General features: G+C 47.1%; 1 protein-coding gene across 2 annotated transcripts in view; it reads left to right on the forward strand.

The window, feature by feature from the left end:
- The window catches only part of Lrrc20 (leucine rich repeat containing 20), a 92,968-nt gene extending 78,201 nt beyond the window's left edge, over window positions 1–14,767 (forward strand). For both annotated transcript variants that reach the window (XM_051186775.1, XM_051186774.1), the window contains exon 5: window positions 14,552–14,767. In XM_051186775.1, the coding sequence (XP_051042732.1) occupies window positions 14,552–14,706 (155 nt within the window). In that variant the 3' untranslated portion in view covers window positions 14,707–14,767. The remainder of the gene's footprint in view (window positions 1–14,551) is intronic.
- The last annotated feature ends 355 nt before the right edge of the window (window positions 14,768–15,122 follow it).

Here is a 15,122-nt window from a genome sequence, read left to right on the forward strand (position 1 = left end):
ACAAAACCTCATTTCAGCTCCTAGAAATGCTATAACTGCCCTCCCCCAACCTCTGGGGGAGTTCAGGATAAGGACAATAGCCTGATCCTGGGAGCTGACATTCTGTTGGAAGGTAACTGAGTTGAGCTCTGTGACATGTATCTTCCTCCCCTGAACCGCCTCCTGGGACCCCAGGCATGGTTTCATGATGCCCCCAACCCTGCAGCCTGCCCTGCCACCACCATCATAGGCATTAGGCTTCTGACAGCCCATCATTCAGTTCCAGCCCTCCAGTTAGAGGCTACCAGCTCTAAGGGAGGGAGTGGCAGACACTAGAGAGACAGAAATTGTCCTGCTTTTGAGGCCCTCCCTAAGAACATCTAAGCTGGATCCTTGGAGGGTTGGGGCTGGCCAGAGGGAGGGAGAGCAGGCCAGGTCTGGAGGAAGGATAGCTAGCTGTTAACCAATGATTTGAGTTCATCATTTCTCTGTCTCTGGAGCTGTTATTTCTAAGGAGAACTATTGTGATTGGACTTGATTGCGTCAGAACTGGGTACAGAGAATCTTGAGGGAAAGGCTATGTGGCTAGTGATCTTCCTTGATGCCCAGTTGCCCGATTATCATACCAGCCTGTGGTGAGGAGGAGGACATAGAAGTTGGGGCTTTTCTTTGTCTTTCCTCCTTTCTAGCTCATACTTTAGCAGGTTGTGTATGTGTGTGGGTAGCAGACTGTTGTAGGTTTACGGAGCCTTAGAAATGCAGGTTTCCTTTCCTGCTCTCAGAAGGGTTGCCCACCACGGGCCTCAGTAACTCCCTCCTGCCTGGAAAGCAGTTTATGGTGTTCTTAATGTCCCTGAGGCCCCACCCAACAGTCTGAGGCAGATGAGAGGTTTAAAAGCCAGGCATGTGGTATGTGGCTATAAGCCCAACCTTTGAGAAATGGCTCAGTATGTCTGAGGCAAGCATGAGCTACCCAAGACCCTCTCAAAGTACATAGGGACTGGAGAAATGGCTCATTCAGGAAAGTGCTTTCCTTGCATACGTGAGAGCCTGAGTTTAGGACCCCACCACCCACTAAAGAGCTGTGCATGCGTGGTTGTCCCAGTTTGCTTCCTGTTGCTGTGATAAACACCATGACCAAAAGCAATTTGGGGAGGAAAGGGTTTATTTCAGCTTACAAGTGACATTCCATCATGAACCAGGCAGGGCAGGGCTGGAGGGAGGAGCCTGAAGCAGGAATCAAGGAGAAAATAACCCAGGCCCACCTGCGTAGGTGTGTGAAGTTGACAACCAGCATTAGCTGTCACATGGTGTACATACTTGAGTAAGCTGAGACGGGCACCCCAAGGCTCACTGGCCAGCCTGCCTAGTTAAATGGGTGTGCTTCAGGGTTCAGTGAGAGACCCTGTTTCTAGACATAAGGTGGGACCATAGATCAAGACATCTGATGTTGACCTCTGGCCTCTACATGCTCGTGCATGAACACACATACATGGACACATACACACCACCAACCTTGGGTGAGGTTGACTGGGAGACTGGGTCCCAAGCCCTGGTTTCTTCAGTAGTAGGTTTAGAATTCTACATCATACATAGACCCCCTCCAAAGACTGGAGCTCAGTATAAGGATTGACTGAGGCCAGCTTTGTGTTTCTCCCAGAAGGCAAGGATTATTCTATTTCTGTTGGCTTCCTGCCCAGAGTACTGGGAAGATGGGAGAAGCTTAGTTACTTCCCCATCTGGCTCACTAGCACCGTCTGAGGAACTTGAGTATGGCCCAGAAGCAGCCTGTTCCAGGCACCATTCCCTATCCCTCCTGGGTCACCTGAGTTTATCTGCTGAGTGTGGGATGTGAAGCTAGGCTCTATATCCTTAATCTTACTTAGTTTGGTTTCTAGGCACCAGGAGCTGCTGTTATGCTGAGGTGTGAAGCCTGGCCCCCTACTTCTGGCCAGCCTGGATTCCCAAGAATCTAAAGTCATTCTGGATACACAAACCTCTAATTAACTCTAATTAACTCTGCTGGAAATTCACTACCACTGCCATGTCCCTGGGCCCTGTGCTCTCCTCCTCCTAGCCTCCTTTTAGGCCGTGGGGGGTGTCACAGAGATGAAGGAAATTGCTCAGAGAAATGGTATTTGTCATTTTGCCTCTCAGCTGGTCCCCACTGCATCACAGAACTATCAGTCAACAGTGCTAATGGCCAGCAGGATGAAGTCTTCAGGGCAGTGATGTCTGTAAATCCTGCCCACTTGTGTGCCCCCATGATTGATTACCCAAGCCTCCCATCGATAGACAGAGCCTAGAAAAGCCCTCTATATTTTGAGGAGCATCAGGGAGGGCATTTGTTCTTGGTTTGGGTCTTTCTCTGCAAGGTTTGTTAAGGCATTGGCTACAGTCCCCACCTAGGACACCAGGCTTTGCAAAAGAAGCTTGTGGCCAACCACTTTCCATACACTAGTGGACCATGAGAAATTTAAAAAGACTCAGGTTTTTGCTCAGTATGTATCCAGGGCTTGCCTCGAAGTCCTGACCCTCCTCCTGCCTCGAACCTTCTCTTCTTTCATGGCAGATAGGGTCCCATGTAGCCTAGAGTGACCTTACCAAAGGTGACCTTAAATTTCTGATCCTCCTGTCTTCACCTCCAAGATCCTAAAGTTGCAGGTGTATACTGCCACATGTGAGCTAGTTATGCAATGCCAAAGATGGACCTTAGGGTTTCCTGTGTGAAAGGCAAGCTCTCTGTCAGCCCCATACCTAACCCTGTGAATCCTCTCCAGTGCTGGCATTATAAGTGTATACACTACCACATCTGGACACTTGACAGAATTTTGCTTTAGTTTCATGAGAGGATCCTAAAGCTTCATATCATACATTCTTCAGGTTTGGCCAAAGGAGACAGAAGCCACTCCAGAATGTCTCGTTAACCCCATATTGTTCTAGGTGCCAAGATGTGACATAGATGCATTGGCTGCTCTTGCAGAGGACCCAGGTTCAGTTCCCAGCACCCACATAGTAGCTATAACCATCTATAACTCCAGTTCCAGGGTATCTGTTTGCGTTCTGTGGCCTCTGCAGGTGCACAGACATGCACAAAACATCTACACACATAAAATTAGATCATTTTTTAAAGTAGAAGGAAGCAGGGTACAGTGGCACATGCCTGTAATCCCAGCACTTGGAAGGTCATGGCAAAGGATTAGGAATTCAAGGTCAGCCCTGGCTACATGGAGAGTTTGGGGCCAGCCCATGCCACCTGAGACCTGGTTACAAAACAAAAACAAGAACCTGGAAATAACGGCTCAGTAGTTAAGAGCACTTGCTACTTTCCCAGGAGACCTGAGTTTGGTTCCTAGCACCCACATCATGCTGCTTATAACTGGCAGTAATCCCAGCTCCAGGGGATCAGATTCCATCTTCTGGCCTCCACAAGCACACATACACCCATGCCAGGTGTGCACACGCTTCTTTTAAAAAAATCTTTAAAATGCCCAGTGGTGGTGTTATACCTTTAATCCCAGCATTTGGGAGGCAGAAGCAAGTGGATCTCCGAGTTTGAGGCCAGCCTGGTCTACAGAGCAAGTTTCAGGACAGCCAGAACTACATAGAGAAATCCTGTCTTGAAAAACAAAAGCAAAAGCCTTTAAAATAACAAAAATGTTAGAAGAATTTGAAAGAGAACCAAGGGACTTGGCAGGAGGTGTTCTTTGAGCAAGAATTAAGGAGCAGAAGTTGGGGGGAGGGGGGTCAGGAATCCACAGCCCTGAGGGGATGTGGAGGCCAAAGTGGCAAGCTCTTTTTCTGTTATTAGTGGCATACCGACATGCTCTGGCCCAGGAAAGTGCAGTTGACATGGACACATTTGGTGTCCTCATCAGAAAGACATAAATCACTTCATCTCCTCTCCATCCTGTATCCATCTCTACCTCTTGTCCAGATTCAGGGAGCATAAATGATTTGTCTGAAACTTCATCCTGAAGCTCTTGGTTGGCTTCTAGGGCTTGTCATCTGCTAGTCACACTGCTCTAATTTGTCACTTCTGCCAGCCTTGACTTGGGCTATGGCTCCTAACTCCTATCCCTGGGCTGTTTCTGTCACGATAGCAGTTAATCACTGGAGGAAGAGTCAGCTACTCGGTGCTTCCTCAATGGGATTTGGAGAAAGGCTTCGCACAGTGAAGATACCGGCTAGGCTTGAGGTAGATGTGGAAGCAGCAGCAATCAAGGTAGCCAACCTCTTGCAGGACCTGGAGTCTCCAGCTATCCTCCAGGGCTGGTCTGCAGCAGGCCTTAGTGCAGCATCCAGCAATCTGTAGCAGTGCATTCAAGGGACACCAGCCACTGTGTACACCACTGGCCTTCCTGGTAGAACAGAGGAGGCATGCAGTCCAGCATGGAGACAGGCTCTTAGCAACTCCCCAGTACAGTCCCCTCTAGAGAAAGAGACAGAAGCTGCACTCTCCAGTGATAGAAGGGGAGATGAGATGGTTTCTCGGGTCCAAGCCTCTTCTTTGAATCAGGAGCACTGTGACAGTCGGTGTTACAAGGGCCTGAGCAGCCTGCTCATCACGAACTTCAGGAACTGAGAGAGCCAGAGAAAGCAGACTGGCATCTCATCTTGGCCCTGACCCCCTCCAGGTGGGTGTTAGGATCAGGGACTGCCCTTCCTGTTTCACTTGCTGGCTCCATGACCTCGGTCACCATGAATCTGAGGCCCAATTCCTTTGTCTATAAAGTTGATCATTGTAAGGAACCTTCTAGAATAGGACCCCGGACATCCGTTTCTAAAAGTCTCCTTCTCTGCTAGGCCCTTTTAGATAAGCTGCCAAGCTCCTGTGTGACAGGCACTTTGAGGCAGCTTTTGCTAAAAAGCATTAACTCCCCATTTGGACTCACAGGTCACTCAAAGCAAGACAAAAGCCTGGCATCTCCACCTTCCACTGTGTCTCTTTGAGTTTGATTCCTGCCTGACAGGTATGTTAGTCACTCAGGAATGCCTATTGAACCCAACACACACACATACACACACTGACACACACACTGATACACACATACTCACACACACACACAGACAGACACACACACTGATACATACTGACACACACAGACACACCTTGAAGCTGAAAACACACAGATGAGTCCACTGTCATACTTTGGATTCCTGGGACAGCAAAGGCTGGCAGGACAAACCACCATCGTCCACATGTAGGCACCCATCATCTTGCCAGAACCATATTGGTCCCCATTAATGATGACAGCAGTTGACAGTTTAATAATTCATTTGTGAGACCCCTTTGAAAGACCAGGGTTGTTTTATTATATGCACATCTCTTACCCCTACCCCAATTCTTCCTTCTTTAAAACCTGAAGTTCCTATCAGTACCCTTAGGGTAGATTTGATATCACGTTGTCTCTGGGGAACACAGGGTCCCTTTTGTGTGCTCTTAATCAGATGGTTAAAGTAATTTTAGAATGGATTAAGGCAATTAGGGCAGCTCCATTGCAGTCTGAGAGAGAAATCAGGGCTTCCCTCTTGGCCCTGTTGAGCTGAAGGTGAGATTTAAAGGGAATAAGAGTTTACTCTGGAACCAAGTATGAGTGACCATGGCCTCAGAATATCAATTCAGGTAACCTCAAATTTCATAATGGTGTGAAGCTTTTATAGTAACAAAACAGAGTTGTAATAAATCACTTTTCAAAGGCATTGGTGGAAATGTTGAAGTATGTGGGTCTCAGAAAATTGGGAAAAATCTCAGTTCCAAGCCTGGATGCTATCTGATGTACTTTCAACACTTGGGTTGGTAGGAACTAGGGTCTGTCTCTACATTTTGAAGGATTTACCTAATTGTCATGAAGATGTAAGGTCACACATAGAGGAAAGCAGTAATGACTGTTAAGAGGGTAACCAATGGCCCAGGATAATTTGGCTCTGCACAATAATTGAAGTTCTAATTAGTCAGCCTACAGCACTGTCAGTGGAAAATGAGACTCTTTTCTGGAACTTTCCTTCAAAGCACCCACTTACACCTGTCTTGAAAAATTGATGGTACTTTAGTTAAAGAACATTTAGATAAACAAAACAAAGCAAAAAAAAAACCTTGACAAACTCTGATGTAATTACCTCAAACATGAAATCTTTGTTCTTTCTCTAAGTGTTACTAAGAACAGATCAGTAACACCATTTTTAAATTATTTTAATTTTGTTCATTGGAGTGTTCCACCTGAATGTATGTCTGTCCAGTATGTGAATACAGTGCCCTTGGAGATCAGAAGAGAGTTCTAGATTCCTCTGGGACTGGAGTTACAGATAGTTGTGAGTAGCCATGCAGGAGCTGTGGGACTTGAACCTGGGTCATCTAGAAGGCCATCTTAACACTGAGCCATCTCTCCAGCCCCAGTAGCCTGCTTGAATTAAGTGTTTTAGGGGAACTTTTATCATGTATTTATTAAAGATGACACAGAAATAAATATACTGACAAACCAAGATAATACACCTGTGATGTGGTGTATTTGTATGTGGTGACTTTGTTGTGGTGATCTGGAGGGATGGCTCAGTGATAAAGAGCACTTCCAAAAGGACCTGGGTTCAATTCCCAGCACCTACATGACAGATCAAAACCATCTTAACTCCAGTTCCAGGAGATCCAATGCCATCTTCTGGCCTCTTTGGGCACTGCACACACAATAGTGCATGTCTATATAGACAAAACATGCATACATATTAAATAAATAAATATTAAGACTAAAAAGAGCATATGTTGTTCTTGCAGAGGACCTGGGTTCAGCTCCCAGCACCCACATTGTGTGGCTCACAACCACCTGTAATTACAGCTCTAGGAGATATGACCTCTTGTGGCCTCCATGGGTATCTGTGTACACTCTGCAAACACACACACACACACACACACACACACACACACTGCACATACACGAACACATAAACATATAATTAGTTATGAGACAAAATTATGCACTAAAACAGATTTATCCATTTATACAGAATGTGAGCTTAAACTTATAACACAGTGATCAAATTAAGAGCTGTTTATCTGAACCATCTCTGAACCCTTTGCTTTTGGTAGTGTAGTTTTTTGTTGTCAGTTGTTTTTGTTTAAATCATCAGGCTGAAAGCCTGATCAGGCCCATTTATACTATACAGAGAGACAAAATGGCATTTTAAAGAGTACAAGCTATTGTTTCCTTCTCGTGGTCTGAGAATCAAATTTGCCTCTTTTTTTTTGTAAGATTTTTTTTAAAAAAATATCTTTATTGTTTTACATGTATGGGTGTTTTTGTCTGCATGCATCATGCTTGGTGCCTATAGAGCCCAGAAGAGTGTCTGCTCCCCTGAGGCTAGAGTTATTGATGCTTGTAAACAGCCATGTAGGTGCTGGGGATCAAACCCAGGTCCTCTGAAAGAGCCGTTAGTGGTCTTATCTGCTGCACTATCTCTCCAGCTCTAAGATTTATTTTATTTTTAGCTGTGTATGTATGGAGAGGTGTACTTGCTCCCTCCCCTGGAGCTGAAACTATAGGTAGTTATGAGCCCCCTGGCATAGATGCAGGAACCAAACTCTGGTTCTCAGCAAGAGCATCAATCACTCTAGCCAAGGGGCAAAAGCACTCAGGAGGCAGAGGCAGGCTGATCTCTGAGAGTTCGAGGCCAGCCTGGTCTACAGAGGGAGTTCCAGAACAGGCTTCAACACTACAAAGGGAAAACCTATCTGGAAAACCAAATCTATGTATCAACCACTAACTGCTAAGCCCTCTCTCTACCGATTGCCTCGGTTCTTCAGGACATCCCAGAGGTGAGTCTGAAGAGATAAAATGGCCTGTGGCACACTGAGACAGGATCAGTGATACTCATTCTTTACCATCAGGGTGCCCCTCCTTTCAAAAGGATCATCTGTGGCTGGAGAGATGATTCAGTGAGTAAAGGCACTTGCCACCAACCCCGATGACCTCAGTTTGATTCTGGGAACCCACATAGTGAAAATAAAGAACTGATTTTGGCAGGTTGTCATCTAACCTCCACAGGTATGCCATAGTGGGCAAACACACACACCACACACAAGCATGCACACACATACTCACATACACATGCTTATGCACACCTATACACATGCTCACGCAGGCACAACCATGCACACATACACATGCTTACACACACACATACCCATGCTTACACACACATATACATGCTCATGCCTGCATACACACATGTACATGCAGCTGGGGCCAACATTTAAAGAGCAGAAATGCTGGGCCAGCTTGTAAAGGAAAAGATGAACCATGCTGTTGTCTCAGGGAGATCCTAGATGCCTGAGATGAACATTGTCAGGAACATGGCTACAAGAGAAGGGAGGGAAAATAGACGTACCTGGACACACATAGCAATGCTGGGGCTGCTTTATGCAAACGATGTTGAGAGCAGAAAACAATAATCTTCTCTGTCCTGTGGGGTAAGCTATGAGCTGCCATGGCCTGAGAATGTCAATCGCCATAAGAGCAGGGCATCTCTACTCAAAGCTGCCCCCAAGGGAAGTCATCAATGGCTACTACAGGAGACAAAGTCCTGAAGCAGAAGGAGGCTGCAGGCTGCATCCCTCACCCCAGGGATGCTGGCCAGTGTGAACTGGAGTAGGGAGGCCATCTGCAAACACCAGGTGGGAGGGAGTTGGTGGGGATAGGAGGACTGGTGAAAAAATTCCTCCCAAGGCCAGCAGAGCAGGGGGGGGGGGAAGTCGGTTTATTTATATATTGCAAAGCTCTCAGAGGACATGGCAGCGACAGAAGAGCTACTAGAATGTATGATGAGACACAGGTCTCTGTTTCCGTGGAACCTTCATTCAGGGTGAGCTCTGTAAATGAGGGCAGCTCAAGCCAATGGGTGTGTATTCCTAGGTGGTTAGGGTGAGCCACCTTGTGTGCAAGTTTATTGGCCAGTGACTCCTGCCATGCAAATGAGGGAAACCTGGACTGGTTGTCAGGTCCTAGACAATTTAAGTGAGCCATTTTGCATGTTCTTTCTTGTCATGAATCCCCAGCACATGGATGAGGGCAACACTGGAGATGGCTGGAGCTAATCTTGTTTGGCCTGGCCATTCTGTTCAGTTCCACTGTGTGTGTAGAGCAGAGTAGAGGGGAGCCTTTTCTGTTTGGGGTGTGCTTTCCAGGCCAGGCTCATGGGAGACCCATTGCCTTTCTGCTCTCCCAGTCAAGCTCCTCTACAGCTGGTCCATGTTTTTGTTTTTGTTTTTTCTGTTGTTGTTTTGGTTTGGATCTTTAAAGACAAGGTTTCTCTTTGCAGCCCTGGCTGTCCTGGAACTCACTCTGCAAATCCGGCTGACCTTGAACTCAGATCCGCTGCATCTGCCTCCCAAAAGCTGGGCTTAAAGGCATTCACTACCACACCAGGCTGTAGCTGGTCCCTCTTTAATCTTGTAATTAGTTACTCTTGGCTGTACATCTGAAGGCCAGCACTTTGGGAATGTGTTCCCAAAGAGACTTTCATCATGGCATTTGAAATCTATCTCTGTTAAAAATCTTTCATTCTCTATCCGTTAGTAATCATGCTGAGACCTCTGAGTCTCACATGATTCCCTGCAAGTGGGTGGCTGCAGAAGGCACCTTGGTTCCCTTTCCCCCTGCTTAGCATGCCCTCCCTGCTTTCCCTTCATCTCTTTAATTGGCATATTAGATGGGATGTCCAACCTAGCTTGTTGGTACTGCTGGAGCCTGGGATTTTACCCCTAACATTCCAGTTACATCTGGGCCTTGACTTCCCTCTATGTCCTATGGAAGTTAAGGTCAGTGAAATGACTCCACTAAGCCAAATGCAAGGGGTTTCCTAATTCTTGGTGATGGGACATAGGGCTTGGGTTGTGTGGCTGCATCCTCTAAGCTGACCTCTACAATGATGAACCCAAGGAATGAGCCTTTGTCTTCTTGCCCATAGCCCCACAGCCAATAAGGGGCAGCAAGGAGCTTTCCTGGCTCCTGCAGGTGTTCAGAGGAAGCACAAGGAAGTGGGTAGGCACTGGCAGATGTCAATCACTTTGCTTCCCCTCTGCTCCTGGGGGTAGGTCTGTTTTACCTATGCCCTCCCCTAGTCTGTTAGGGATCACCTTGCCCTTTGACCCGCAATGGTTCATGCTTGCCAGGAAGGTGATAACACTCTCACATCTGCCTTGTGGATCTGGGTTCTTCTGTGCAAGCTGTCCACTGAAGCCGATTGCAGCCCTTATCTAATAATAGCCCTCCGTCAGGGAGCTTAGTGGCCCATCACCCTGAAGTCTAAAAATGAGTGAACATCCTTTTTCTAACCCCTACCTGAAGATTGGGCTGCCTGTGTGTTGCTCCTCTCTGATTAAGCCCACCCAGCTTAGGAGGGGTGTGGAAGGCTGCCTGGGAGATGGCACAAAGGACACAGGGCCACTAACCAACCAGCCTGCCATCATACATCCCCTGTTTTACCACCTAAATGCCCCCACCCATACACACACACACACACACACACACACACACACACACACACACACACACCTTTAATCTCTCTAGACTTCATCCCACACAGAGCATAGAGATAATCATGGTACTTGGGGCTGGAAAGAGTTCAGCAGCTAAGATTGTGTACTGCATTTGGAGAAGACTTGGGATTTTGTTCTCAATTGTCAATATTAGATGACTCACAATACCTGTAACTCCAGCTCCAGGGAATCCAAGGCCCTCTTCTAGTCTCCCCAGGCACACATGCACATAAACACATGTTCTTCCCAGGCACAAGAACATGTACATACATGCATGTGCATACACAAATAAAAATAAATCTTTTAAAAAAGAAATGGTCCTCAGCTCATTCAGCTATAGAAAATGTTAAGTTAAAAATGTTAATAATTCATGCAGAGCATAAATTAGCAAGCCCTCAGTACATATTACCTAAAGCTCTGTAGCTCCATTGGTAGCGTGTCTACCTAACATGCATCCAAGCCCTGGGTTCTATCCCCAGCACCACATATACAGGAAATGGTAGAGCAGCTGATGAAATGGTCAGAAATTCAAAGTCATCTTTGGTCACAAAGCAAATTCAAGGCCAGCCTTCAATATACAAATCCCTGTGTAGAAATAAAAACAAATAATAAAAACCCAAAATGCTACCAGCAATCAAATGACCCAGCACAGAGGACCTGAGGCACTGCAGAGTCCCACTTTGTGATGCTTGTGCTGGGCTTAACAGCTTTGGGGCAAAGAGGCCCCTGGGAAGCCCCATGGGCGTGGAGCCTCTAGGTCACTTTCTCCAACCCGATGCCTACAGTAGCCAGTCCCTTGTAGAAGATACTTTGGAGCAGGAAGCCCATACCCTGCCCCTGCTCTGCTTCTTAGTAACCAAATGTCCTTGAGCTCGGCCTGCCTGGCCTCAGGCTCCTCATTTGTGAAGTGGGGAGAGGAGCCCCTGAGCTGCCCTGACTTCCTCAGTTTTGTAAGCTCTGGTACAAGCACAGGGAAAAAGACTCGCCAGAGGGGGTTGCTTCTCTGTTTTCATCCTAGCAATCAAGCCTACAGGAGAGGGTAGTTGTTTGTGCTTTGGGAGTCTTCACTATCTACCATCCTCAAAGGACTCAAGGTGTGTGTCAGGAGGGAGAATAAGGGACCTTGCTGAAGGTATGGAGTGTATCTCTGCCATGGGTATGGGGACAGCCTTAGTTGAAAGCCTTGGGGAGATAGGCTGACCAGAGCTGGGGTCCAGGAACCATCAGAGGCAGCTACATACGCATCCTTTGATGGAGCCATTGACTCTGCTCCTGGCAGGCAGCTGAAGGCATCCTCAGAGTAGCCTTTAGAGACAGATAATGCAGCATGTGTGTCCGTCACTGGCAGAGTACAGGGGGAAATGCAGCAAGGAACCAGGGGGAAATGCAGCAAGGAACCGAGCATGGCACATCTGGCTGCAGTTCAAAGCAGGTGATTATATATGTGCAGAGCCTTGTAAATAGATCCCACAACATGCTTTAATACGTTCCAAAATGTTGGTTGCTTGCCAACCCACACAGCCATGGCTGGGGGTGAAAGTACAAGACAGAACACTTGCTAGTGTGCTCAGTCCCCAGCACTACAAAAATACAAAAAAGCCATTAGGAGCCAGGTTGAAGGGGCTCGCTCCCACAAGCCAAATCTGAAACAAATTGAGCAACAAATTAATTAAACACAACAGTCAGGAATCAGCAGAAGCATAGAGGTTCCTCTTAATAAACAGATGGGCAGCCAAGAAGGGCAGGCAGCCTGTGTTATGCAGTGCAGTGCTGCGCAACAGTCTACAGCAATCACGAAGGTGGATAGAGCGCGAACCAGCCGTGGCAATGGGTGGGAAATGTTGATGAGGCGACTCTGCTTGCCTGCTCTCAAAGTGTATTCCCACAGAGTTCTTGTTATTTGCAAATGAGAAAAACACGAAAGCAGCAGTAATTATACGGTGGGAGAGTCTAGCACCACACTGACAGAGTGATCACAACAGCCTTCAAGATGACTGTGCACCTGCCAGGCGCACACCACCTGTGCAGGCTTGCAACTGAGATCTGTATTCCCATGGAATTACGGGGCTGCGGAACATAAGGCATGGGGCAGGACTAGAAATTATTATGGAGGAAAGATGGGCTCTCGTCTATGGGCTTGCTGATGCCATGTTTCTTTTCATTTTGTTTGGTCTTTTTGTTTATAGATTTTTTTTTTTTTTTTTTTGAGACAGGGTCTCTCTATTTAGTTCTGGCTGTCCTGGAACTCGCTTTGTAGATGAGGCTGGCCTCAAATTTACAAAGATCCACCTGCCTCTGCCTCTCCAGTGCTGGGATTAAAGCACCCACCACCACACCCAGCATTATTTTTTAGGCTTATTTATTTGTTGTCAGAAGGGGTATATACCATAGCGTGTTTATGGATGTGAGAACTTGTGAATATCAGCTCTGTCCTTCCACCTTGTGGGCTCTGGGAATTGAACTCAGGTCCTCAGGTTGCAAGTTCTTTTACCAGATCAACCTTATCACCTGCCACCCCATTTCTGACTGTGTATTGGAACTTAAATCAGTACATCACACCTATATTTGTGACAAAGTGCCTCGGGTGTGTTTTTGAGAAAGGTCCTATTTTCTTTGGATAAATTGAATGGGTGATAATTTGAAACTTGATTTCCACATTCTATCTATTAGCATTTGGGACCCAGAGCTATGACAGGAAAGATTTGCTGTGACTCCTGAGGCCACACAGCCTCTGCTTGACCATCCAGGGCACTCCTACAGGCATGTGACTCAGAGGACATGGTGTAGGGAGTCCTGATGATGTCAAACCTTGAGCCGGTGTGGCGGTGAAGAGATGCTGTTCTGTCCAGGTTCTCAGGAGTACTGGCCTATGGTGGGTGGAAGGAAGCCCAGTGCATACTGTGTAGCCCTGTCTTAGGGAGTCCTCAAAGGCACAGTGGACCAGGTGATGGGACAGAGAATGGTGCTGCCACCATTAATGGAAATTTCACGTGTTACCAGATGCAGCCTCATCCATCAGGTCACTTACACAATGTGTTTTGGTCTTTCTTCTTCTTCTTCTTTTTTTTTTTTTTTATTAGATTCTTTTTTTTATTTATTTATTTTTCACATTGAGTTCAGGGCAGTGTACAGGAGTGTGGCGGTCCCAGGGATGGAATTTAGATCCTTGAACTTGCAGCAAGTGCCTTTACCTGTTGAGTTATCTTGCCACCCTTACCTCTCTACCTTTTTTGAGGCAAAGTCTCATGTAGCTCAGGCTAGCCTCAAACTCCCTATGTAGCTGAAGAAGGTCTTGAAAGTTCTGTTATACCTCTGGGTGGCCTTGACTGCTTTTATAATACCGTGTAGCCGTCACCACCATCCATTTCCTGACCATGACCTCTTCTCCCAGCTTCAGGGAGAAGGCTGTCTGCCGTCTCCATGAACTTTGTTCTAGATGCCAAGCAGAGCTGCTGTGCCTTCCTTTCTCAGCATAACATTTTCAAAGTTATTCGTGTTGAAGCATGTGTCCGAATTTTACTCCTTTTTATGGCTGAATGCTATTCCATTACATTCACATACTCTGTTTCTTTATCTGTTGGTAGATATCAGGCTATTGTGAATAACTCTCCCGTTCTCTCTATGTAACAGGATTTAAGTGCCTGTCTTTAATTCTTTTGAATTTGCTTAGGAATAAAATTGTGTTTTTATAGTGATTCTTTTTGAGATGCCTCATCTAATCCCCCGCCATAACTACCAACTGGTTTTGAAATGAGGTCTTGCATAGCCCGGGCTACCTTCAGACTTGCTGTGTAGTAGAGTGATCCTCTAGCCACTGCTTCCAAGTCCTCATATATAAAGCTGCTTTTCCACATGTGACTTTAGTGTCCTGGTGTGCCCCTGATGACCCCTCCCTCAGGGCTGGGATCCCTGAGCTGAACCCTACATGGCGGTCCATGAGCAGCAAGCGTATGCCGGCTCTGTATGCTCCTGTCTTCCTGCTGTGTCATCTTGGCAGGCCTGCTTGCTCCCACCAGGCTAACCTGTCCCCTCTCTCCCCAACAGATGTGCCTGTGGAGAAACTGGCCGCCATGCCAGCTCTGCGTGTTATCAACCTGCGTCTCAACCCACTGAGCGCTGAGGTGCGCGTCATCGCCCCGCCACTCATTAAGTTTGAGATGCTCATGTCTCCAGAGGATGCACAGGCCCCTCCTCCTTAGGATGCACACCCTGTGTTCACCCAGCAAGGGACAAAAGCTACTGGCCTGCCAGCCTGAGAGGAGGGAAGCCTGTGGAAGGCCAAGCCTGGGGAGTGGGGTGGGTGGGCCAGCATAAAGTGGGAGGGGCGAGGCTAAGCCAAGGTAGATAGCTTATTGCTATAATGAGCCCTGGTGCTCCAGAGGGAGAAGTTAGGTGAGGCCAGAGCCTGGGCTCAGGGCACTCATCACTACTGTGCTGACGTAGATAGGTTTCTTTCTCCAAGCTTTGCAGCTTGGGAGGAGGAAGGTTGGTTTCGAGGCTTTCCTGCATGGGACTCTGCTGTGGTTCTGCCTCTTCACTGTCAGGCATCTTCTAAGCTTGTGGATGAGCCTTTTATGGGCATTTTATGGACCTTATCATCTGAAGCCTTGTTTCT

This window comes from Phodopus roborovskii, unplaced genomic scaffold (genome assembly GCF_943737965.1).
Source record: "Phodopus roborovskii unplaced genomic scaffold, PHOROB, whole genome shotgun sequence".
Lineage (NCBI taxonomy): Eukaryota > Metazoa > Chordata > Mammalia > Rodentia > Cricetidae > Phodopus > Phodopus roborovskii.